The 26149-nt window shown below is 43.8% G+C and overlaps 1 protein-coding gene across 9 annotated transcripts in view; it reads right to left on the bottom strand.

Annotated features, from left to right (window-relative positions):
• Positions 1-26149, bottom strand: part of c10h8orf34 (chromosome 10 C8orf34 homolog) — a 198727-nt gene that overhangs the window by 25099 nt on the left and 147479 nt on the right. For all 9 annotated transcript variants that reach the window (XR_011666439.1, XR_011666438.1, XR_011666441.1 and 6 more), the window contains exons 9-11: positions 20751-20953; positions 20497-20570; positions 993-1143 (exon numbers count right to left, since the gene is read on the bottom strand). Coding sequence is in view for 3 of the 9 variants with exons in the window: in XM_071328775.1 (XP_071184876.1) it covers positions 993-1143; positions 20497-20570; positions 20751-20953 (428 nt within the window). In the remaining 6 variants the exon portion in view is untranslated. The remainder of the gene's footprint in view (positions 1-992; positions 1144-20496; positions 20571-20750; positions 20954-26149) is intronic.

Here is a 26149-nt window from a genome sequence, read left to right as displayed (position 1 = left end):
CTTTGGTCTACTTTCATCTGGTTAATAAATTAATAATCTACGTCGCAGCCACCCGTAACGACCGTGACGAACGTCTCAGAGAGTCACCCAGACAGACGTCACGTCAACCATCGTTCAAAGAGAGGAGAGAGATCAAGCCTGATGGAAAGGCACAGTGACTGCTCCCATATTTTGGTCATGGTTCTAAGAACTTAAAATGTGTCAGGTCACAGCATGCGAAGTGTGTGTGTGTGTGTGTGTGTGTGTGTGTGTGTGTGTGTGTGTGTGTGTGTGTGTGTGTGTGTGTGTGTGTGTGTGTGTGTGTGTGTGTGTGTGTGTGTGTGTGTGTGTGTGTGTGGTTTTATAAATTAAAATGTGTCAGTTCATAGTAGTGTGTGTGTGTGTGTGTGTGTGTGTGTGTGTGTGTGTGTGTGTGTGTGTGTGTGTGTGTGTGTGTGTGTGTGTGTGTGTGTGTGTGTGTGTGTGTGTGTGTGTGTGTGTGTGTGTGTGTGTGTGTATGCTGTCAATTTCACAGAAGGTTTTAACGACTTACCAGAGCTGTATTTATTAAATTAATAAAAGATGCCGAGGGGTAAATGTTTTCTTTTTTTCCAGACACTTTTAAATGGCAGATCAGTTTTTAATTAGCCAATCAAACTGCACAAGCCCCAAATATGTTCTTTGGCAGGAGCTAGGTTAATTCTGTGTCTCTCTCTCCCCATGTTCTCTTTCTGTCATATATGCGACGTTTAATGGATCACTGTGAGTGTGTGTGTGTGTGTGTGTGTGTGTGTGTGTGTGTGTGTGTGTGTGTGTGTGTGTGTGTGTGTGTGTGTGTGTGTGTGTGTGTGTGTGTGTGTGTGTGTGTGTGTGTGTGTGTGTGTGTGTGTTTGATCTGGGTTACCCACAGTGTTTGTCACTGTAAAAAAAAAAAACAACACTCCCTGTCACAAAAAGAATCCCCCCCCCCCCCCCCACACACACACACCGTACACACCCAGATAGATGCCTACCAGCGAGGTGTTTTCCCATGTTTTCTAGTTCTTTAGAGAAGAGGGAGTCACTTAGCAGCAGTCCACCCGTCTGTCCCAGTAGCTCCCTGGACGAGCTCCCTCCTCCTACTCCTTTAACCACCTTCACATCAGCCTCCCAGACTGCCTGACGCTGACACAGAGAAAAAAGAGAGAGCGGGAGAAAAAAGAGAGAAAGTCACATTAGAAGAAAGAGAGAAAGTCACATTAGAAGAAAGAGAGAAAGTCACATTAGAAGAAAGAAAGACCCCCTCAATTACAACATCATTGAATAATCAAGCTTTTGCTCAAATGCTCAAAATGGGGGCAGGCCCCAGCCATATCTGTTGTAACAAGAGGCAATTATTATATTTTATGGGCATTAGAAAAACTTTGGGTAACCACAGAGTGTAGATGAAAGTGGGTGGGTGGGTGGGTGGGTTGGCGGCGCAGGGTTTAGGCTAGCCTCGGATGGTAAAACATCGACTGGTAGACTACTAGACTGTCAGTAGTGGTCGTTTGAGGGGATTTTTATAAATAACAATCAATAAATTCTGAAATGGAGTGCAAGGATATGTCCCAAGTGCACCCTATTCCATTTTTAGTGCTCTACTTTTGAAAAGGGCCCATAGGGCTTTGGTCAAAAGCAGTGCACTATGTAGGAAATAGAGTGCCATTTGGGATGCAGATTAAGGCTCCTGCTTGCCAGGCTGTCTGAGAGCGCTGATCCATCTACAGTATAGGCAGTTAACAAACAATACATCTAACAAACCAAACTGTTTGGATATAGTTTCATAAGCTTATGGATACCCGTTTTATTTTTTATGATATCAAAACTAGAATTGCGTTTAAAAATTCTATGAACAGACATTCAGGGATCATGAATAAGCAAAGTAGACTATGGTTGCAACTGGCTGCTGGGGTAGCTGGGTTGCCAAGTATTACTGCCATGCCATACCTATTCCTGGCATCAGACATCATTTAGTAAGGCCGGGGTTGCCAGATTCTGTAATTGGAGTACACATAATCCCCCCGTTATCCCAGTGATCACAGACAGGTCAGATGAGCTGTTAATCCAGTGGACCTTTGTGTGTCCAATGATAAGACGGCCATAGGGCTCTAGTTAAAAGTAGACGCATTAAATAGGTAATATGGTGCTATTTGGGACGTAGTTGTACTGAACCCTAACATGAGTTATGGTGGCATCACTGCCAACTGTGACATCACTGGACACTGTTAGCGCCCACTGACATGATGGACTGTCCAGGCAGGCTAGTGTATGTATGGGTCCCAAATGGCACCATATTTCCTATTTACTGCACTATTTTCAACCAGGGCACATAAGGCTCTGGTCAAAAGTAGTCCACTATATAGGGAAAAGGATGCCATTTGGGACGCACACCGTCTAAAGGCACAGATCTGATGAGAGACATACAACTTCTCTCCACTACATTTATAGACCAACCCAGAGGGATAGCTAACCTTACACATGGGTTGTATCCCAAATGGCAACCTATTCCCTATATAGCGCACTTCTTTTGATGAGTGGTCTATAGGGCTCCGGTAAAAAGTAGTGCACTACATAGGGAATAGGGTGCTATTCGGGACACATCCCTAGCCTAACACTGGTACTCATTGTAGGCCCCCTGATCTGAATGTGGATTGAGTGAGAGGTCTTAAAACATGCCCGCATAGAAAAGGAATGACGAAAAACAACAGGGTCCGTTGCCGGGCGCTGCCCAAGGATAAATGGCAAAACGTGATTTTGGGGGAGTCTGGAGCTTTTTCCTAAATGGTACCCTATTTTCTATAGCCTTTTGTGCACTTCTTTTGATCAGAGCCCTATGGCCCCTGGTCATACGTAGTGCACTCTATAGGGAATAGGGTGCTATTTGGGAAAAAGCCCTGGAGTTGGTCTTTCTGCCTATTAGCGACATGAAGAGCTCTGTGGCGGTAAGACCACAACCCATCAGTAATTATAACCCTCTAACCAGCCAGCCAGCAGGGTGAAACATTACATGACATGTTCCTCTCTCTCTCTCTCTCTCTCTCTCTCTCTCTCTCTCTCTCTCTCTCTCTCTCTCTCTCTCTCTCTCTCTCTCTCTCTCTCTCTCTCTCTCTCTCTCTCTCTCTCTCTCTCTCTCTCTCTCTCTCTCTCTCTCTCTCTCTCTCTCTCTCTCTCTCTCTCTCTCTCCCTCTCCCTCTCCCTCTCCCTCTCCCTCGTCCCTCTCCCTCGTCCCTCTCCCTTCAGCATGACATCATCTAGTCATGTTTTTCTGGGTATTCTCTCTGTGACATCTTTCGTGACATCTCCACACACAAACAGGCTCTGGGTAGAAGGCATCTCCCATAAAAGACCACCATTTAAACAGAACTCGTTGTGGTCTGTTATGGGAGATCCTGCCATCATCTTTTATTTTCTGACTACATGACTTTACCCAGATGAGTTGCCCATTCCATAGAACAAAGCATTTTAGTATCGCAGTCACATCTAAATTCTCGCTCTGGGTTGAAGTTCTTCATAGACACCAGACCTAGGATCAGTTGGTATACACACACATAGACATACAGAACAGTATATTCAGTGTTTGTGGCTCGTATGAGACTCCAAATGAACCTACAGTATATAGGCTCAAGTGTTCCAGGTGGCTATATGTCTGGAGCCGTAATGAGCCAGCTAAACAATGCAGAGTGTTGTAGTCCGCAGACCAACTGCTTTAACTACTGACTGACTGGCTCACTGGCTGGCATGCTGGCTGACTTGCTGGCTAACTGACTTGCTGGTTGGTTGGCTGACTGGCTGTCTGGCTGACTGGCTGACTTGTCCTAAACATGTTCTTTATCTCCCATACAGCATGTTCCCTATTGAGACCCTCTAGACCTGACTGTAACACTTGAAATTGGACATTCACAGATGTGGCCTAAATGGCGCCCTATTCCCCAGCTACATAATACTCTTAGCTTGTGTGCTACTTTTGGTCAGAACCACTGGTCAAAGGTCATATACAGTTGAAGTCGGAAGTTTACATACACCTTAGCCAAATACATTTAAACTCAGTTTTTCACAATTCCTGACATTTAATCCTAGTAAAAATTCCCTGTCTTAGTGAAATGTCAAAATAATAGTAGAGAGAATGATTTATTTCAGCTTTCATTTCTTTCATCACATTCCCAGTGGGTCAGAAATTTACATACACTCAATTAGTATTTGGTAACATTGCCTTTAAGTTTTTTAACTTGGGTCAAACGTTTCGGGTAGCCTTCCACAAGCTTCCCACAATAAGTTGGGTGAATTTTGGCCCATTCCTCCTGACAGAGCTGGTGTAACTGAGTCAGGTTTGTAGGCCTCCTTGCTCACACACACTTTTTCAGTTCTGCCCACAAATGTTTTATGGGATTGAGGTCAGGGCTTTGTGATGGCCACTCCAATACCTTGACTTTGTTGTCCTTAAGGCATTTTGCCACAACTTTGGAAGTATGCTTGGGGTCATTGTCCATTTGAAAGACTCATTTGTGACCAAGCTTTAACTTCCTGACTGATGTCTTGAGATGTTGCTTCAATATATCCACATAATTTTCCTGTCTCATGATGCCATCTATTTTGTGAAGTGCACCAGTCCCTGCTGCAGCAAAGCACCCCCACAACATGATGCTGCCACCCCCGTGCTTCACGGTTGGGATGGTGTTCTTCGGCTTGCAAGGATCCACCTTTCTCCTCCAATCATAACGTTTGTCATTACGGCCAAACAGTTCTATTTTTGTTTCATCAGATCAGAGGACATTTCTCCAAAAAGTACGATCTTTTTCCCAATGTGCAGTTGCAAACCGTAGTCTGGCTTTTTTATGGTGGTTTTGGAGCAGTGGCTTCTTCCATGCTGAGCGGCCTTTCAGGTTATGTCGATATAGGACTCGTTTACTGTGGATATAGATACTTTTGTACCTGTTTCCTCCAGCATCTTCACAAGGTCCTTTGCTGTTGTTCTGGGATTGATTTGCACTTTTCGCACCAAAGTACGTTCATCTCTAGGAGACAGAACGCATCTCCTTCCTGAGCGGTATGACGGCTGCGTGGTCCCATAGTGTTTATACTTTCGTACTATTGTTTGTACAGATGAACGTGGTACCTTCAGAGAGAGAGAGAGAGAGAGAGAGAGAGAGAGAGAGAGAGAGAGACAGAGAGAGAGAGAGAGAGACAGAGAGAGAGAGAGAGAGAGAGAGAGAGAGAGAGAGAGAGAGAGAGAGAGAGAGAGAGAGAGAGAGAGAGAGAGAGAGAGAGAGAGAGAGAGAGAGAGAGAGAGAGAGAGAGACAGAGAGAGAGAGAGAGACATAGAGAGAGAGAGAGAGAGAGAGAGAGAGAGAGAGAGAGAGAGACATAGAGAGAGAGAGAGAGAGAGAGAGAGAGAGAGAGAGAGAGAGAGAGAGAGAGAGAGAGAGAGAGAGAGAGAGAGAGAGAGAGAGAGAGAGAGAGAGAGAGAGAGAGAGAGACAGAGAGAGAGAGAGAGAGAGAGAGAGAGAGAGAGAGAGAGAGAGAGAGTGTGTGTCAGGTTGGATTCCCACATGGGCCAGTGAATATACTTTTGATCCAAAAGAACCAACTGGTCTTGTAAATATTGCAGCGCATTGATCAAATTGGAAAGCTGTTACACTGGCTTTGATATCGCCTGGATGGAATTTCTTATTTTATCTATCTGGCTGTACTGTGTGAACTTTGTCTGCCTATCGTGATGTGGACACACAGCTCTGCGTCCCAAATGGTAACCGATTCCCTATATAGTGCACTACCTACAGGGTTCTCGTCAAAAGTAGTGCACTATATAGGGAATAGGAAGCCATTTGGAATGCAGACAGCATCTGCTTTTGGTGAAATAGATCACAGCGTTCCACTGCAGATGGCTGCACTTGGACCTAGTGTCAGAAAATCATAAAAACCTGCCTTTTGGAATATCCTTCGCTTCCAGACATTTAACAAATGGTCAAAGTAGTGCACGATACAGGGAGTAGAGCTCTGGTCATAAGTAGTTGACTATAGAGGGAGTAGAGCTCTGGTCATAAGTAGTTGACTATAGAGGGAGTAGAGCTCTGGTCATAAGTAGTTGACTATAGAGGGAGTAGAGCTCTGGTCATAAGTAGTTGACTATAGAGGGAGTAGAGCTCTGGTCATAAGTAGTTGCCTATAGAGGGAGTAGAGCTCTGGTCATAAGTAGTTGACTATAGAGGGAGTAGAGCTCTGGTCATAAGTAGTTGACTATAGAGGGAGAAGAGCTCTGGTCATAAGTAGTTGACTATAGAGGGAGTAGAGCTCTGGTCATAAGTAGTTGACTATAGAGGGAGTAGAGCTCTGGTCATAAGTAGTTGACTATAGAGGGAACAGAGCTCTGGTCATAAGTAGTTGACTATAGAGGGAGAAGAGCTCTGGTCATAAGTAGTTGACTATAGAGGGAGTAGAGCTCTGGTCATAAGTAGTTGACTATAGAGGGAGTAGAGCTCTGGTCATAAGTAATTGACTATAGAGGGAGAAGAGCTCTGGTCATAAGTAATTGACTATAGAGGGAGAAGAGCTCTGGTCATAAGTAGTTGACTATAGAGGGAGAAGAGCTCTGGTCATAAGTAATTGACTATAGAGGGAGTAGAGCTCTGGTCATAAGCAGTTGACTATAGAGGGAGTAGAGCTCTGGTCATAAGTAGTTGACTATAGAGGGAGTAGAGCTCTGGTCATAAGTAGTTGACTGTAGAGGGAGTAGAGCTCTGCTCATAAGTAGTTGACTATAGAGGGAGTAGAGCTCTGGTCATAAGTAGTTGACTATAGAGGGAGTAGAGCTCTGGTCATAAGTAGTTGACTATAGAGGGAGTAGAGCTCTGGTCATAAGTAGTTGACTATAGAGGGAGTAGAGCTCTGGTCATAAGTAGTTGCCTATAGAGGGAGTAGAGCTCTGGTCATAAGTAGTTGACTATAGAGGGAGTAGAGCTCTGGTCATAAGTAGTTGACTATAGAGGGAGAAGAGCTCTGGTCATAAGTAGTTGACTATAGAGGGAGTAGAGCTCTGGTCATAAGTAGTTGACTATAGAGGGAGAAGAGCTCTGGTCATAAGTAGTTGACTATAGAGGGAGTAGAGCTCTGGTCATAAGTAGTTGACTATAGAGGGAGTAGAGCTCTGGTCATAAGTAATTGACTATAGAGGGAGAAGAGCTCTGGTCATAAGTAATTGACTATAGAGGGAGAAGAGCTCTGGTCATAAGTAGTTGACTATAGAGGGAGAAGAGCTCTGGTCATAAGTAGTTGACTATAGAGGGAGTAGAGCTCTGGTCATAAGTAATTGACTATAGAGGGAGTAGAGCTCTGGTCATAAGTAATTGACTATAGAGGGAGTAGAGCTCTGGTCATAAGTAATTGACTATAGAGGGAGTAGAGCTCTGGTCATAAGCAGTTGACTATAGAGGGAGTAGAGCTCTGGTCATAAGTAGTTGACTATAGAGGGAGTAGAGCTCTGGTCATAAGTAGTTGACTGTAGAGGGAGTAGAGCTCTGCTCATAAGTAGTTGACTATAGAGGGAGTAGAGCTCTGGTCATAAGTAGTTGACTATAGAGGGAGTAGAGCTCTGGTCATAAGTAGTTGACTATAGAGGGAGAAGAGCTCTGGTCATAAGTAGTTGACTATAGAGGGAGAAGAGCTCTGGTCATAAGTAGTTGACTATAGAGGGAGTAGAGCTCTGGTCATAAGTAGTTGACTATAGAGGGAGAAGAGCTCTGGTCATAAGTAGTTGACTATAGAGGGAGTAGAGCTCTGGTCATAAGTAATTGACTATAGAGGGAGAAGAGCTCTGGTCATAAGTAATTGACTATAGAGGGAGAAGAGCTCTGGTCATAAGTAGTTGACTATAGAGGGAGAAGAGCTCTGGTCATAAGTAATTGACTATAGAGGGAGTAGAGCTCTGGTCATAAGCAGTTGACTATAGAGGGAGTAGAGCTCTGGTCATAAGTAGTTGACTATAGAGGGAGTAGAGCTCTGGTCATAAGTAGTTGACTATAGAGGGAGTAGAGCTCTGGTCATAAGTAGTTGACTATAGAGGGAGTAGAGCTCTGGTCATAAGTAGTTGACTATAGAGGGAGTAGAGCTCTGGTCATAAGTAATTGACTATAGAGGGAGAAGAGCTCTGGTCATAAGTAATTGACTATAGAGGGAGAAGAGCTCTGGTCATAAGTAGTTGACTATAGAGGGAGTAGAGCTCTGGTCATAAGCAGTTGACTATAGAGGGAGTAGAGCTCTGGTCATAAGTAGTTGACTATAGAGGGAGTAGAGCTCTGGTCATAAGTAGTTGACTATAGAGGGAGTAGAGCTCTGGTCATAAGTAGTTGACTATAGAGGGAACAGAGCTCTGGTCATAAGTAATTGACTATAGAGGGAGAAGAGCTCAGGTCATAAGTAGTTGACTATAGAGGGAGTAGAGCTCTGGTCATAAGTAGTTGACTATAGAGTGAGTAGAGCTCCAGTCCCGAGAGATAGACTGCTGAGTCACTGCTGTCTGAAACAGTCATTGTATTGTATTGCATTGCATTGTATTGTATTGTATTGTATTGTATTGTATTGTATTGTATTGATAATGATGTATGTTTAGATGATGACCCAAATGAGTCAAACTGTTTTTGTTTCATTTGTTTGTTGGATGCATCGATGCAAATCATTTTATTTCATCCAGATGAACAACAAATCAAAAGAACAAGGTTTGTTGTGTTCATCTCTGAGATAAAGTACTTTTATAATTTGGTAATGAGTTATGATGAGGTCATTCATGTCAACGGCTAGAAAACCAAAGTTGTATAATTCCACTCCCAGCCAACACTGCAGAACCCAAAGCCAAACCCAGGGTGAACAAAGAAAATGGAAGAAAATCCTTTGGTGGTGATGCTTCTGTCCAACTAACAAACATGGATCTGATTTCTACCTAAATTAGATCCATGTTGCGAGAGAGAGAGGATGGGAGTCCAGATTGAAATCTTTCACTGTTTACATGTGTGTGTGTGTGCAGCTATGCGTGTGTGGTCAGCAGTAATATCCACCAGCACCACTAACAGGGAGTTTTGGGGTCCCAGTCGGCCCCGGTGCACAGCAGGACTGTCAGGGCTGTGTGCATGCAGTCATCAACCTCAATCACCATCGGGCCTTGGTGGTGGTGAAGAAGAAGAGCTAGAGAGACAGACAGACAGTATGCTGTCGTTTAAACTCTGCCCTTTTGAGGGCAGGAAAAGGCCAGAAAAAGACTCCTGTCTGGGTTTCTTACTCTGGTCTACCATGAATAATAAAGTTCTGATCTATTCATAACTGGTAAGAAAGGTTGTCTATTTTGGGAAATATTGCTTCTAAGCCACGTTCATCACCTTTGATACTTGATACCCCATGGACCCTGGTAAAAAAAAAGGTGCAATGTTTGGACTTCTGGTCTGCCCACATGACTCCTGGGCCACATGTTGCCCATCGCAGCGCGTTGTAGCCTGGTCTAGTGAAGGACTGCTAGTGGGCAACCCCAGTGGAGCAGGAAGCAGCTAGGAACACACACACCACTAGCCAGACCACCACCGCTACCTCATCCCCTATAAGACCACAGGTTGACCTCTTCAAACCAGTTAATAGAAGACTCCTGGCACGCCTGTTGTTTTCAGAATATGAGGATGGAGGGAGAGATGAACGTGATAGGGAGGGATGGAGTGAGGGAATGGGCCGGAGGGAAGAAGAGATGAACGAGAGAGGGAGGAAGAGATGGAGTGGGGGAAAGGACGGGAGGGAGGGAGAGATGAATGAGAGTGCGAGGAAGAGATGGAGGGGGGGCAAAAGGGGGGAGAGGGAAAGAGGAAGAGAAAGTAATCCAATATGATTTAGTCATATTTCTTCCTTTGTTTGCATGTGTCCCTTGAGTTTTCTGACAGCTCACTGAAAACAACTGGTTGATTTATGGGCGTTAGGCATGTGAGAGACAGCTCGACTACACATCTGGTTTGTTTCCTCATTGTTTGGTGTAAAAATGTTATCTTTTAAAAGGGAATTTATAACAACGTTGTTTACCTGGTACGATATGATATTTGTTAGAAGGCTTTTTTGGGGTAACAAAAGTTACCCAATACAGTACAGTTTTTGAAGAGCGTATTACTGTCTCTGTAAGCTGTCAAATAATTGTAAGTAGTGGGATCCGAAACTCGGTCCCCCAGCGTGGAAAACAAACATATTAACCATTAGACAAAGAGGAAATTCCCCTTGGGCCGTGGGTGCCACTGACTTTAAGTCCAACTCACTTCACTACATAACGATCAACAGTAACATACAGTAGGTTTAGCCAAACTATTGTTTTCAGCATGTTTGGCATGACAAGGAACCATATAGAAGTTAGCTACAACACACACAGACCTGGGACCAGGCTAATAATGTAGATTACAGTGAGAAATATACAGTGCCTTCAGAAAGTATTCACACCCCTTGAATTTTTCCACATTCTGTTGTGTTACAGCCTGAATTTAAAATGGATTAATTTGAGATTTTTTTGTCACTGGCCTACACACAATACCCCATAACGTCAAAGTGGGATAATGTTTTTGAAATTGTTACAAATTAATACAAATTTAAAAGCTGAAGTGTCTTGAGTATTCAATCATTTTGTTATGGCAAGCCTAAATCAAATCAAATCAAATGTATTTATATAGCCCTTCTTACATCAGCTGATATATCAAAGTGCTGTACAGAAACCCAGCCTAAAACCCCAAACAGCAAGCAATGTAGATGTAGAAGCACGTACTAAATAAGTCCAGGAGTAAAAATGTGCTTAACAAGTCACATAATAAGTTGCATGGACTCACTCTGTGTGCATTAATAGTGTTTTAACATACTATTTGAATGACTACCTCATCTCTGTACCCCACACATACAATGATCTGGAAGGTTCTCCAGTCGAGCAGTGAATTTCAAACTCAGATTCAACAACAAAGACCAGGGAGCTTTTCCAATGCCTCGCAAAGGGCACCTATTGGTAGATGGGTAAAAATAAAATAAAAAGCAGACATGGAATATCCCTTTGAGCATAGTGAAGTTATTAATTACACTTTGGATGGTGCATCAATACACCCAGTCACTACAAAGATACAGGCATCCTTCCTAACTCAGTTGCCAGAGAGGAAGGAAACCGCTCAGGGATGTCACCAGGAGGCCATTGGTGACTTTAAAACAGTTACAGAGTTTAATGGCTGTGATAGGAGAAAACTGAGGATGGATCAACAGCACTGTAGTTACTCCACAATACTACCCTAATTGACAGAGTGAAAAGAATGAAGCTTGTATAGAATTAAAATATTCCAAAACATGCATCCTGTTTGCAACAAGGCACTAAAGTAATACTGCAAAAATATGGCAAAGCAATGCATTTTTGTCCTGAATACAAAGTGTTATGTTTGGGGCAAATCAAACACAACACATTACTGAGTACCACTCTCCATATTTTCAAGCATAGGGGTGGCTGTATTATGTTATGGGTATGTTTGTAATCGTTAAGGACTGGGGAGTTTTTCAGGATTAAACATAAATGGAATGGAGCTACTGTAAGCACAGGAAAAATCCTAGAGGAAAGCTGGTTCAGTATGCTTTCCACCAGACCCTGGGAGATTAATTAATCTATTCAGCAGGACAATAACATAAAACACAAGGCCAAATCTACACTGGAGTCGCTTAACAAGAAGAAAGTGAATGTTCCTGAGTGGCCAAGTTACAGTTTTGACTTAAATCTGCTTGAAAATATATGGCAAGACCTGAAAATGGTTGTCTAGCAATGATCAACAACCAATTTGACAGAGTTTTAAGAATTTGAAAAAGAATACGGGCAAATGTTTCACAATCCAGGTGTGGAAAGCTCTTAGAGACTTACCCAGAAAGACCCACAGCTGTAATCACTGCCAAAGGTGATTCTAACATGTATTGACTCAGGGGGTTGAATACTTATGCAACCAAGATATGTTTGTTTTATTCTTCATACATTTTTTACAAACGTTAGAATTTGTATTTTGTGTAGATCATTGACAAAAAAAAATACAATTAAATCCATTTTAGTCCCACTTTGTAACACACGAATTGCGGGCAAAACTAAAGGGGTGTGATACTTTCTGAAGGCACTGTAGTTGAAGTAACCGTCCAGTGAAACCTTTTTCATAATCTGTCAAGTAATACCCAAACAATGTTGTCGTTCTGTATTCATATTTGTGGCCAAAGCATAAATTGGAAACAAAACAGCAGGTTGATGTTTATTATCATGAATCTTGCCCTGGAGGCAGAACTGAGCGGTTTCCGCTAGATGGGCCAGCTGCAAAGTCAAAATTGTCTATATCGTAAAAATGTGTTAAAACAAAAATGTAAGGTTAGGCATTAGGGTTAACAGTGTGGTTAAGGTTAGGGTTAAAGTTACAGTAAAAATCTGATTATATGAATTTGTGGCTATGCCAGCTAGTGACCACTCTGAAGAACTGCCTCCAGTACATGAGTCATCTCAATAAATACCAACCTGCAAGAAAAAAAACGTCAATAACCCCACCTCAAACTTACAGTTTAAAAAATGCTTGCTACTTCCTCATAGAGTATTATGTCATACTCCTGAGGAGGATGAGCTGACCAATCAGCGGTCTACATTCAGCATCACTCTGCCAAGGTAAATATAGTATTCTTTCTAACAAAGATATCTACATACTGTATATTTTAGGATGTTGTGGATCCCTGGAATTTATGTAAATATTACAGTTTTGAAAACATAGCTTGTTCAAAGAAAGTGGTCTCTTGGCACAACTATAGGGGGTATCCCAATGGGCAAAAACTATTTGAATCAACAATGTTTCCACGTCATGTAATTTTTTTATTATCAATGTGATGACATTGAATCAACATGGAAAACTGATTGGATTTGCAAAAAGTAATAAAAGTAAAGGAATTCCGTATTTCACCCATCTTTTAACCTAAATCCAATGACATGGTGTCATTTTTTTGTTTGATTTCACGTTAAATTCAAATTAGTTGACAACTCAACCAAATGTAAATCAAAACTAGACGTTGAAATGACGTCTGTGCCCAGTGGGAAGTTGAGCCGCGGGATAGGGTAAGTTAAGCATAGGGTAAGTTAAGCCGCCTACACATTTCTGTACTGAGGGAAATATTACCACTACCTTTTTAAAACCATGTCTATCTTTATTTCCCACTCACAATTCAACACAATCACGATCACTGTTTGGTCTTTTAATAATTTTAACACAGGCTTAACACCTAACAAACACTTAACATAGGCCAGGCCCTGTTGTTACCTCATATCCCAGCGATAATGCCTTGCATTTTGCCTGGGAAGAAAACACTTACATTTGCTCAACTTGCCATTGGCTCAAACATTGGCTCAACTTACCCCAAGGCAAACATTCTGACTATATTAGCCCACACAGCTACAAGGATGCACTTTCATGCAGGTTTAGGAGCTCATATTGAAGCTTATAGAGACCCCAACTTAAAGTGATCTACTTTGGTTTAGATACAAGCATCATTAAACCTTAAACACGATAGATTCATTTGACATGGTGAAAATCTGTTTTTTGGACCTAACTGTCTTACCACTTTTTCCATGTGGTTCCTTCACAGACTCCATGAAATGATGACCTCTTCCTAAATATTTGGTCAAATGATTCATTTTGTGTATGGTTTCTGAGAAACAAGGGTGGCTCAACTTACCCCTTTTGCTCAACTCGCTCCACTCTCCCCAACCATTTTTTGAAAGGAAAACTATTTCACTCATATTGTAAGTAATTATAGGTCACATTTCATAGAAATCTGGAAACATTGCACAGTTCATTTAAGGTGTTGAACTCTTCTCCCTCCGTGTCTCTTTCATACTCCCCCATTGCTTTGTCCTCATCCCTTTCCCGTCAGTTAATGATGGACTATTGTTGCAGGCACGCAGCATCACCCTAGAACACCTCCATTGTTTGGCTGCCCTTGGAAGTGTCCCGAATGGCACCCTATCCTCTGTACAGTGCACTACTTTTGCCCTATGGACCCTGGTCAAAAACAGTACACTATATAGGGAATAGGGTGCCATTTGGGATGCAAAAATTGGCCAGTTAATGATGAGCTATTGTTGAACTATAACAATCCAGCACTCCAGAAGACCATGGTTTGGCTGGCCTTGTGTATCCCAGTGTGTAGACAGTATGTCATAGTAGACCTGCCTTTGTAGTCTCTCAGGAAAGGAGAGGGAAGGGAAGAGAGAGGGGAGAAGAGGAGAGGGGAGGAGAGGAAAGGAGAGGAAAGGAGAAGAAAGGAGAGAGGAGAAGCTTGAATCAGGAGTGTAATTGTGTTATTGTCAATATCCTGTTTGCTGTTGGCTGCTCTGAATCAGTCGTGTCATTGGGTCTGTGTGCCTGGGAGCTGAACCGACCACATTCTACGTTAGTCCGTGTCACAATTGGCACCCCCTCCCCTACATATTACCATTGGGCTCAGGTGAAGCGTAGTGCACTATATAGGGAATAAATTGGGTGTCATTTGGGATGCAGCCTAGGTGAGTCCATAGCCATTGCCAAGACAACAGGAATGTATTATCTGAAGCGTTAGACCACATATTATTAATATCCTCCTGTAGCTGTGGGGTTAGGGTTGGGTTAGTGGGAGGATGATTGTGTGTGTGTGTGTGTGTGTGTGTGTGTGTGTGTGTGTGTGTGTGTGTGTGTGTGTGTGTGTGTGTGTGTGTGTGTGTGTGTGTGTGTGTGTGTGTGTGTGTGTGTGTGTGTGTGTGTGTGTGTGTGTGTGTGTGTGTGTGTGTGTGTGTGTGTTTTGACTTAGGGTTGTGTTAGGTTAGCTGAAGGATGATGGAGTGGGTGTCCACGGATGCATGGAAGAAAATCATTTTTTATTGCAAATGAATTCTGGGTAACTGTTTTGTATTTATATGATCTGTTTTGTATTGATGTACACTGAGTATACAAAACATTAAGAACACCTGCTCTTTCCCAGTGTGGATGAATGGGAGGAGACAGGTAAAATAAAGATTTTTAAGCCTTGAGACAACTGAGACATGGATTGTGTACGTGTGCCATTCAGAGGGTGAATATGCAAAACAAACGATTTCAGTGCCTTTGAATGGGGTATGGTAGTAGGTGCCAGGCACAGTGTTTTGTGTCAAGAACTACAACGCTGCTGGCTTTTTCACGCTCAACAGTTTCCTGTGTGTATTAAAATTGGTCCACCACCCAAAGGACATCCAGCAAACTTGACACAACCGTGGGAAGCATTGGATTCAACATGGCTCAGCATCCCTGTGGAACGTTTTCCACACATTGTAGAGTCTATGCCCCGACTTATTTAGGCTGTTCTGAGGGCAAAATGGGGGTGCAATGCAATATTAGGAAGGTGTTCCTAATGTTTGGTTAAAGTTTTATTAAATACATATACTTCAGAATTAATGTTATTAATATAGACAGTATGTGTTTTGCAACCAACAACATCACAATAGCATTTATATGGCTGCATGCTCTTAACCTACGCAGAAAACACTCAATGTGCCATAGTGATAAATATTTGCTTCAACAGTGTTACTTCTGATAAATCTCCTGGCTGTGTGGGATTAACCTTGCTGTGTGGGATTACTGCATGGCAAGTTTGATTGAACGTTGGCCCATGAAGAGTGAAAACTGAAAACTCGAAGGAAGGAAAAAACTCACGCTCACTAAAGTTCAAAGAGTCAGCCTTTCTTTTCTAATACGGAGTGCGGTGCGGGAGAGCAAGCGAGCGGCTTGGGTTCTAGCCCTGCTCTGCATGCAGTCACAAGCAATCAATTGCCGACAAACAGACTGTTTCTCTTAAAGTTGAATTAGTAGACTATATTTAGTAGAAACCACAGCAGTACGATCTCTCCTCGCTCCCAGCTCTCCAGGCTCTTTGTTTCTCGGGTCCATTGGAGGTGAGTAATTTGCTATTGTTTGTTCTAACAAATGAAAACCCCAAGCAGCCGGGGGTTTGGACTAAATTTAAATAAGACATTAGTTATGACTCCTGGCTGATGGTGGCTTTGCATGTAAGGGGTGTGTGTGTGTGTGTGTGTGTGTGTGTGTGTGTGTGTGTGTGTGTGTGTGTGTGTGTGTGTGTGTGTGTGTGTGTGTGTGTGTGTGTGTGTGTGTGTGTGTGTGTGTGTGTGTGTGTGTGTGTGTGTGTGTGTGTGTGTGTGTGTGTGTGTGTGTCGGGTCTGGTCTGGTGGGACTGGTGTGTGTTGGTAAGAGAGAGAGAGCGAGAGCGAAAGAGAGAGGGGTGGAAAAGGGAGAGAGGATGAGGTGGATGCAGCAGGCCATGACTGGCCCTAGACATGACTGGCCCTAGACACGCATGTTTGTTTGTTTGGCCAATGGCAGGTGAGCCAGGTATCATGCTAACAGCAACTACGGAGGTGGCACAGAAGTGTCGGTTGTAGGCCCTACTGGGGCTCTTTCACAATTCACCTTTCTTCAGTTACTCACCTTCTTCTCAAAACACATTGGAGAAGAAGGTCTGAGGGGAAGGACCTCCTCCATTACAGTTGAGAAGGCGTTGAGGAAATAGGATGCAAGAAATCACGGAAAGACGAATTGAGATATAGCCCTAGTCTTGAGGGTACAATGGGGGGAAAGGCAGTGGTGGTCACAGACCAGATTAGCTTAAGGGAGGCAATAACTTTGGGTTTCTGTTTCTATCTGCTGGGTAATTGCACTCACCTGGTGTCCCCGGTCTGAATCAGTCCCTGTGCATAAGCAGAGCATGAATACCAGAAGTGTTTTGGCCCTCCAGGACCGGAATGAAACAGTCCCAGCCTAGAGGAACCAGGGAGACTGGACACATGTAAGGCAACGCAGGAGCTCCTACAGTTCTTCAGGATAGCTGTTTTCTAAACTCACTTTTTGCATTGAGACAATCATTGTGAACGTGGAGCACCAAGACCACATGAAAGGAAACCACTAATATGGAAAGTCTGGAAATACTGGAGACTTTTGTAGGGGAATAAAACAGCTATTGGGTTACCTAGGTTATGTCCCCAATGGCAACCTATTCCCTTTGCAGTGCACTACTTTTTGACCAGGGCCCAATGGGCTCTGGTCAAAAGGTGTGCACTATAATATGGATTAGGGTGCCATTTATGACACTTCCCTGGAGTATAAAACATTGAGATTGGGTCTGCCGATAATCAGGTGTATAATATACTAGCATAGAGGTGTGGGAGCATGCTGGCTCCATTGATAAAGTGGAGAGGTGGCCGGTGCCAAATACTAAAGACCCAGGAAGAGACGAGAGAGTTCACACACACACACACACTTAGGAATAGAGGCCCTGCAATATATCAGCTGAACTACATCCAAATGGCCCTGGAAACATAAACCATCACATTCCTGCCCTGAAACATAGAAACATACACATAGCATTGCATCATGCTAATTATCTTGTTCTTGTTACTTGTAAAAATGTAAACATTTAGAAAAATCTTGACGACGGTAACACCCAGTCGAAGGGCTACGAGGGCTAGGTTTGATTAAACATAGTGCTTGACACTTATGAAGGAAATTGAGCAGAAATTCTTGGGAAATTACTCCGGCTGTTGCTTTAGGAACATAACCTTTATGAGTCAATTATCACCTAGAGAAGCTGGCACAGCTAGATGGTAGTCCTAATGCTGTTGCAGCAGCATTAATGTTAACCATTAACAGTGTTCTGCTTTCTGCCGTTCTGCCCTTGAGCAAGGCAGTTAACCCCCAACAACAACTGCTCCCCGGGCGCCGATGACATGGTTGTCGAATAAGGCAACCCCCCCCCCCCCTCCGCACCTCTCTGATTCAGAGGGGTTGGGTTAAATGTGGAAGACACATTTCAGTTGAATGTACATAAGTGTGTGTGGTGTGTGTGTGTTCAGCTATCCAAGTCTGCTTTGTTATATGGCTCAATGCTGGACTGTATACAATACAAGATATCCTTTACCTGGGGACAAACAGGAAGCCACTGAAAAATGCCCTATTGACTGAAAACAAACTTCTATACTCTTGTGTTTTTAATTTTCCATAGTTAGCTTTTTCCATACAGAAAATCAGGACATACTTTGTCTGTGTCCCATGATTACCTCCCAAATGCCACCCAATTCCCTTCATACTAGTGCACTACTTTTCACCAGACCTCTATGGGCCATGGTTAAAAGGAGTGCCCTACATAGGGAGTAGGGTCCCATTTGGGACGCAGCCAGTGAACCATAGGAAAGGCAGTGAGTGGAGATAGATACAGTAGATAGACAGACAGAGAGCTCGGCCATTGCATGACAGTAACCATTGTTTGTCCCAAGAAGTGACTCAACAGAACTCATTAAAGTATGACATGTTGTTTCCCATAGCATGTTAGCTCCTCAGGGCCCCAGAGCCCTGCAGGCCCAGTTAAACAAACACACTATTAGGAAGACAAATTACATTAGCCTTTCAAAAAGGGCCCAAAATAAGCCATTAAAGAGGAAAACAACCACATGTGGGATGAGTTCCAAATGGCACCCTATTCCCTATGCATTGCACTACTTTCGACCAGGGCTCATAGGGCTCTGGTCAAAAGAAGTGCACTATGTAGGGAATAGGGTGCCATTTGGGTTGAATACTAGGCTTTAAAAACAGCAGTAGGTGGCGGGAGAGAGACATTCACACTTGGTGTTTCCATATGGGAAAAATTAGAATATTAAAAGCTTGCTCTTAACACTGCCAACCGCTCGAACCTATGGAGACCGTGTGAGGAGAGTAATGGAGAGTACATGTGCTGTACTGTTTAGTGGTGAAGACAGCCAAAATCATGAGTTACTTGTGTGTCAGTACTGTGACCCATGGACTGCAGAGTGTAGGGAGCTGGAACGCCGAGGATGCAGTTGGTTCCCTGTAATGCAATCCAACACAATTGGGGGTGGCTGGTAGCCTCGAGGTTAGAGCATTGGGCCAGTAACTGAAAGGACACTGGTTTGAATCCCGGAGCCGACAATGTGATAAATCTGTTGCTGTGCTCTTAAGCAAGGCACTTCGCCCCAATTGCTCCAGGGTTGCTGGACAATCGTGACCCCACTCCCTGTGTGTTTCTCAGGAGGAGTTGGAATATACCAGAAACACATTTCCATGACACACTTGTACAAGACACACCCACAAGTGTGTATCCGGACAAATATAAGCACCCCCATCCCCTGAATTATTATCATTATTAATTGAGTTGAACAAGGAAGATATCAGATATTCTTTCTAGCAGCATTGAGAGAATGCTATTTTGCCATTTACCCCATCAACGTCGACCCGGTTACAGCTTTTAATTGAATATTGTCTCACACCAGTCCTGCTGCCAGTTAGTCTGGAGCCTCCGCCCATCTGGTGCGCACACACACACACACACACACACACACACACACACACACACACACACACACACACACACACACACACACACACACACACACACACACACACACACACACACACACACACACACACACACACACACACACACACACACACACACACAACGAGGTGCAGCTCCAAATCCCTTTTATTTCTACAAAAAAAAGCTGTTAAAGGCTTTTCCAACACTTGGTGTTGATAATTAAGCATCAAGGTATCGGCGTCTACATACACAGACTGCTTTATTAACAGCATGTGAGTGTCTGTGGCACCGCAACGCTCAATCTGTCATGCGTTAGTTAGTTAGCTGTCAGATGGCTACATCAATGCAGCACCAAATAGCACCCTATTCCCTTTATAGTGTAGTTTTGACTAGGGCCCATGGGGGGGGGGGGGGGTGTTATATAGGGCAGACTCCAAATCCCTCTATGAACTCCCGTAGCAGGTGGAGTTATCACGAAAGCCAGCCAATGAACAATAATGAATTTAATGTGTCGTTTTGTCTACCCTTTTGCCTGTAGCCACATCTGTGGAGCACCTTATAAACCTCCATGATCTCCACAGTTGTCACGCAAACCAGTACGCAGAACAATAGTGAATGTCTCTTTATTAGCCCTTTATGTGTGGCAAGAGTATCATGATTCTAAATAGCCCTATCTCTGGTCGGTAGTTACAGATACATAGAAACGGATTAAAACCGAAACTCAGCATTTTAACAGACAAATGGCAGAAAAAGCCCTGAAACTATCGTAAAGTGACATTTAGGGAAACTATTGTAAAGTGATATGAAGGGAAAGCCTAATTAGATGTATCACTTGTTCCGCTGTATCACAGTTATATTGTCCATTGTGTAAACTGCCGTGGCCTGTAAAGATGGATGGTTAAAGCCTGGCCTCGGCCTAATAGCAGGGTTATTGAGACGGGTCTAGCGCTCAGTCTTACAAAACAGGTTGGGGGGGGGGCAAGGGGAAATGGTGGGGTGATAATTGATGAGGTAAGGTGAGCTGGATTGTTTGGTGACAGATGGTGGGAAGAAGAGAGGGTAGGAGGGAGAGGGAGGGACAGAAGGATGGAAGACACTTACTGGGAAAGACACCTGAGACACACTGTCGCATTCCTGGTCTCGTACCGGCGCTGTGTCCACCCCGGGAAAACAACCTACTCCAGACAACCCACAAACACACAAAAAGAAAGAGTAAGAGTAATGCCATATTTGACATATCGAGAGCTGACAAGAGGATATAGTGGGTAGGTCCTATTAGCGGCATCCTAATAGTGCACTGTATGGGGAATAGGGTGCGATGATTTGGGATGCATATTTGTGTACTATTAACTTACAGGAGATATCAGGCACAGGTGGGAAGTGATGGGGGGGTCCATGAGGCCCATTTCCATCAGGCATGTTGACAGCAGCATGCTCTGGGAGCAGGGGATGAGAAGATCCATGGAGAGGTCCACGTTGAGGTGATCCGTGCTGGGAGGGTCCATGGTGCTGGTCCTCTTCTGGTCTACTGGCATCTGACAGACTGTCCCCCTGCAGCCTGTAGAGACAAAACAGAACTTAGATAACACACTCGACGACTACAGGCTGAACCACATGTCAAAACAACTCACACAAATCATCACACTTCACACGTTACAACCCCTAACTTAAAACAAAACATATACAGACTTTACGCTAAACATCCACTAGCTTTCAGATGAGAAGCATTCACCCGAAGTCGGTTTTGAGCCTTCGAAGGCACAACACACATTCTTCAATTACAGTGGGTCAAACGCTGAAAACTTAACACACTTAACTCTACAGCTAGTGTTAACACAGCACACAAACAATTCACGTCACAACCACTAAATACATACACACACACACACACACACACACACACACACACACACACACACACACACACACACACACACACACACACACACACACACACACACACACACACACACACACACACACACACACCACACCAACCATTAGCGTTCAGATGAGCATCATTCACCCTGAGAGGAAATCTAAACAGAAACAAACGATAACCCAATGATAGGAAATGCTCCAAAGACTTCCAATTTCCACTGGGAACAGCACAGTATGCACACTACAGTAGTCCAGTACCGTATCTGTTTCTCTAAACACTAAACATCTGTATTCATCAGCATATCAAACTCGAAGTGCACATCTAGGATCAGGTGCCCCCCTGTCTATGTAATATTTTTCATTCTGATCTAAATGGCTAAACTGATCCTAGATCAGTATTCTACTCTGATATGCTTAATAAATCAGCCCCTGACCCCTTTATGAGAGTCTATGAGGGGACAGTGGGAATCTATCAGTGAGAGGTGATGAGACAGAGCGGAACAGATAGGCTTCATTTGTCTAACCTACATCAGGGGAATGCATAGGGATGTGGATATGCATCAGGGAAGGTACATCCAGACACAGTAACATAGCAGACCAGTTTAGGAATTCATATCCATCCACTCATCACAACTACAGTTAGATAGAATCTGTAGAGGCAGAACTATACCCAAGCCAAACGCAGATAAAAGTCTTATCATGTATAGCTGAAGTATAAAATGGTGCAGCCTACAGTTCATTTTGCTCAGTTTTGGAGCCAAACACACTTTGCAAAATGTTTGTTAACAGGGGCACAACTTTCACTGGGGATGGGCATGTCCCCCCCCCCGCATTCTGAAATTGCATTTTGGTCCCTCCAGTATTATCCTGGGAATGTGATACAAAACCAGGCAACGGTGCGCTTTAGGACCATGCGGACGTCTCTGAGAGGTGGGGTAGGCTGTTTGGAGTTTTTAGCCGGCTGGATAAAAAAAAAATGATATTATGTCCCCCCCACTTCTAAAACCAAAGTTGCGCCCATGTTTGTTAATGTTTGTGTCAGTTGTTCACGTCTACAAGCATATTCCTGTTGCTAGAAGCTTTTGAACATGCATTGCGTTTGTTATATAAATGATAACACACTAGTAGAAATGTTAAATATTGTCTATTTAGAATTCAAGTTCCATTTTATCACTGACCTTTTGAATCTGATCACTCTGCCTAGTTTGAAGGCACTCTGCCTAGTTTGAAAGCACTCTGCCTAGTTTGAAGGCACTCTGCCTAGTTTGAAGGCACTCTGCCTAGTTTGAAGGCACTCTGCCTACTTTGAATTCACTCTGCCTAGTTTGAAGGCACTCTGCCTAGTTTGAAGGCACTCTGCCTAGTTTGAAGGCACTCTGCCTAGTTTGAAGGCACTCTGCCTAGTTTGAATTCACTCTGCCTAGTTTGAATTCACTCTGCCTAGTTTGAAGGCACTCTGCCTTAGAAGCCAGCAGCTTCAGTGAACTGGCCCTTTGTTATTTTGGTCAACGTCTGATGATGTACCCGTAAATAAATACCATCATTTTAAACATAAATTCCATCTGTCTACTGGTGCTTCACACCCCTGACAAGACTGTAGGGTCCACTATCATACACTTGCATATCATCAAAGGGCCATCAAAGGGCCATCTGTTCGTAATCATAACTGTTCATTGTCATGTCCAGCTTTGAGCCCATATAGGCCTACCAGTACAAATCCTATCTATGGCATATCTATAGGCCTACCAGTACCAGCCCTATCTGCTTGGAGTGTGATGAGAGCCTTGTCCAAAAGTTGTGGCTTCTGCCTTCCTCCTCACGTCAAAGATGTAACACTCTCAGAGATTGGACAAAGAGCAGCACGCTGTGTCTGAAAGACAAACCGTTTTCTAACAGGAACGCAAGCTGAACACTCTGGCCTTCGCTTTGTGGTTGGACGTAGCTGTTCGGATAAAAAATAATGTTAGATGACATTGCCTGTATCCCAAATGGCACCCTATTCCCCATTAAGGCTCTGAGGTTAGAGGTGGTGCACTATGTAGGGCATAGGGTGCCATTTGGAACACACAGTTTTTGATTCCCTCAGTGTTTCCTTCTTCTCCTATAAACATTTTCACATCATCTGTACTCATGGTATTTATGTTTGAACAGTATATAGTTAGTCGACTGTAAATCATACTATATATCATTTAATTGCACACTGCTTTAGTTACGCATTATTTTAGTTGCATGCTATTTTCCATGTAATCAGAGGAAGCCATTAACTGGAGACAAAATACATCTATTTTATTTTATTTAACCTTTATTTAACTAGGCAAGACAGTTAAGAACAAATTCTTATTTACAATGACGCCGTACCAAAAGGCAAAAGGCCTCCTGCGGGGACGGGGGCTGAGATGAAACATTTAAATATAGGACAAAACACACATCACGACAAGAGAGACACCACAACACTACATAAAGAGACACCTAAGACAACAACATAGCATGGCAGCAACGCATGACAACACAGCATGGTAACAACACAACATGACAACAACAACTTATGGTGTGGCATTCCTCCACAGCCACCACCACCTTGTACCTAAGGGATTATTGTAAGAATGGAAGATAACTTTTGAAATGCACAAATCTCTCTCTCTCTCCTATGTCTCTCTCTCATCTGTCCCTCTCTCCTCTGTGTCTCTCTCTCATCTGTCCCTCTCTCCTCTGTGTCTCTCTCTCTCTCGCTCTCAAAAATTAAATAAAAAGCCAGATATGCACCATCCCTGCTTTGAATGATGTGGTCCTCTGCATTTGGGCCTGACTACCATTCACAATTGCCTGAAAACATTCCATATACGAAAACAAATATTCTAATAAGGCCTATTCCCGGTCCACGTATGCCACGGATGGTCTCCCAGGCTGTGACGACACACAGACACACATACACACAGTGCTTAGGGACAGAGTCTGGGATGAGTATGTGAACACTGGAGATTTGCAGCCATAGCAAGGCCCAGCAGGCCCTGTTAGAGGACTGCGCCACGGGTCTATAAAGCTGCTGCTGAAGTACAGGCATCTCTAACCACAGCTTGGGCTCTGGTGAAAGTAGTGCACCAGGCCTATATAGGGAATAGGGTGTCATTTGGGACGCGGGTAGGGACATGCAGCTCTAGCCACATCTATGGGCCAGGGACATGCATCTCTAACCACATCTATGGGCCAGGGACATGCAGCTCTAGCCACATCTATGGGCCAGGGACAGGCATCTCTAACCACATCTATGGGCCAGGGACATGCAGCTCTGGGGGGCCCAAAACATTATAAAACTATCAAACAAAGAAATCTCACGCTTTTGAGAAAAGGATTGAAAGGAAGGATGATCTTCGTTGTCTATCACTGTCCCTGGTAACATCTGCCTCCTCTAGGTAACGCCTTGGAACAGATGGGTGTTGAACACACCTCTGGGTAGGCTCCACTGGGTGTGACTGGTAGCACACAGTACTGGGTGGGGCGCAAGCAGCGTTTAACAGTGCTGCAGTAAATTAATAAACACTCTCTGAGGTGTTACTATAGATTAATCACCTCCATGCTGTTGTTCCCCAGCTGGCATAGTGGTCTTGAATTTCTGTCTTTCACTTCGATGGCTTCCCAGACTACAAAGTAAGTTAGAGGAGGCTGGTGGAGGGAAACATAGGAGGACGGGGTCATTGTAATTGCTGGAATGGAATAAATGGAATGGTATCAAACACATCAAACATATGGAAACCACGTTTGACTCCGTTCCATTCATTCCTGCCATTACAATGAGCCCGTCCTCCTATAGGTCCTCCCACCAGCCTCCTCTGAAGTATGTATATGAAAGACATCTTGCCAGGCTTTGAGTGTTGGAATAGCCAATTTCCCCCCCACCTGCCCCTCTCTGTCACACACCCACTGTCTCCCCCTCTCTCTCCCCTCTCTCTCTTTCTCTCTTCCTTTCTCCCCTCTCTCTCTCAATCTCTTTCTCTCCCTCTCGCTCTCTCTCCCCCTCTCTCTCTCTCTCTCTTCCTCTTTGTATCAGCACTTACCTTCAGTCTACATTCCTCCAGATCAAGAACAGAATATCATATCTTAAGTGCATTCCAAAATGTGCTTGTTGTCACAAGACCGCTCTGCGCTGATACCGGTCTCTACCATCACCTCTTTTTCATATATATATATTTTTTTTAGATCACTTGTTTTCTCTTCCGGCACGTTTCCTGTTTATCCTCCCTCCTGCTCATGTTTCTGGGTGTTGGGTGCAATAGGGCCCAAGCGGGCATGACTCTGCCCGATGCCAGGGTGAGATAATGGGGTATTAGACAGGTCAGACGCCAGGCACACTCCTCCATCCCCCCTCCCTCCTTCCCTCTCTATTTGGGTTTTGTCCTCTTTCTTTTTCTTTTCATTTTTCATTCATCCACGCTGCTTATCTGTTTGGTAATGCGTGTCTAAGATGGGCAGATGGGTTTCTCATGATACTGAATGTTATCAGAAAGTTTGTAGGCAGATTGTTTACCACCTGTATGTTTAAAGTTCAATAGTTTATATCTATGGCTTATAATGACTAAGCCAGCTCCCGGATCACACTGGGTTTATCCCAAATGGCACCCTATTCCCTATATAGTGCACAACTTTTAACCAGGGAATAGGGTGCCATTTGGGACGTATCCACTGATGTTGTAGCCGTATCTGGAGCTAGCTTTGGCTCTGTGCAAATATCTCTCTCAGTGAAACGTCAGACATCTGCTTTCTCCCCCTCTCCGTCTGTTCTGTTCCGGCCAAATTCCTTTAACCTGACCACTAGATCCTCTAGAGGTTTATTGGCTGACGAGCTCTGGTTGTTTTAGATGGTGAGGGATGGGAGGGA

Source organism: Salvelinus alpinus, chromosome 10 (assembly GCF_045679555.1).
Source record: "Salvelinus alpinus chromosome 10, SLU_Salpinus.1, whole genome shotgun sequence".
Lineage (NCBI taxonomy): Eukaryota > Metazoa > Chordata > Actinopteri > Salmoniformes > Salmonidae > Salvelinus > Salvelinus alpinus.
Note: the sequence above shows the minus strand (reverse complement) of the source record. Positions and strands in the feature narration are given on the sequence as shown.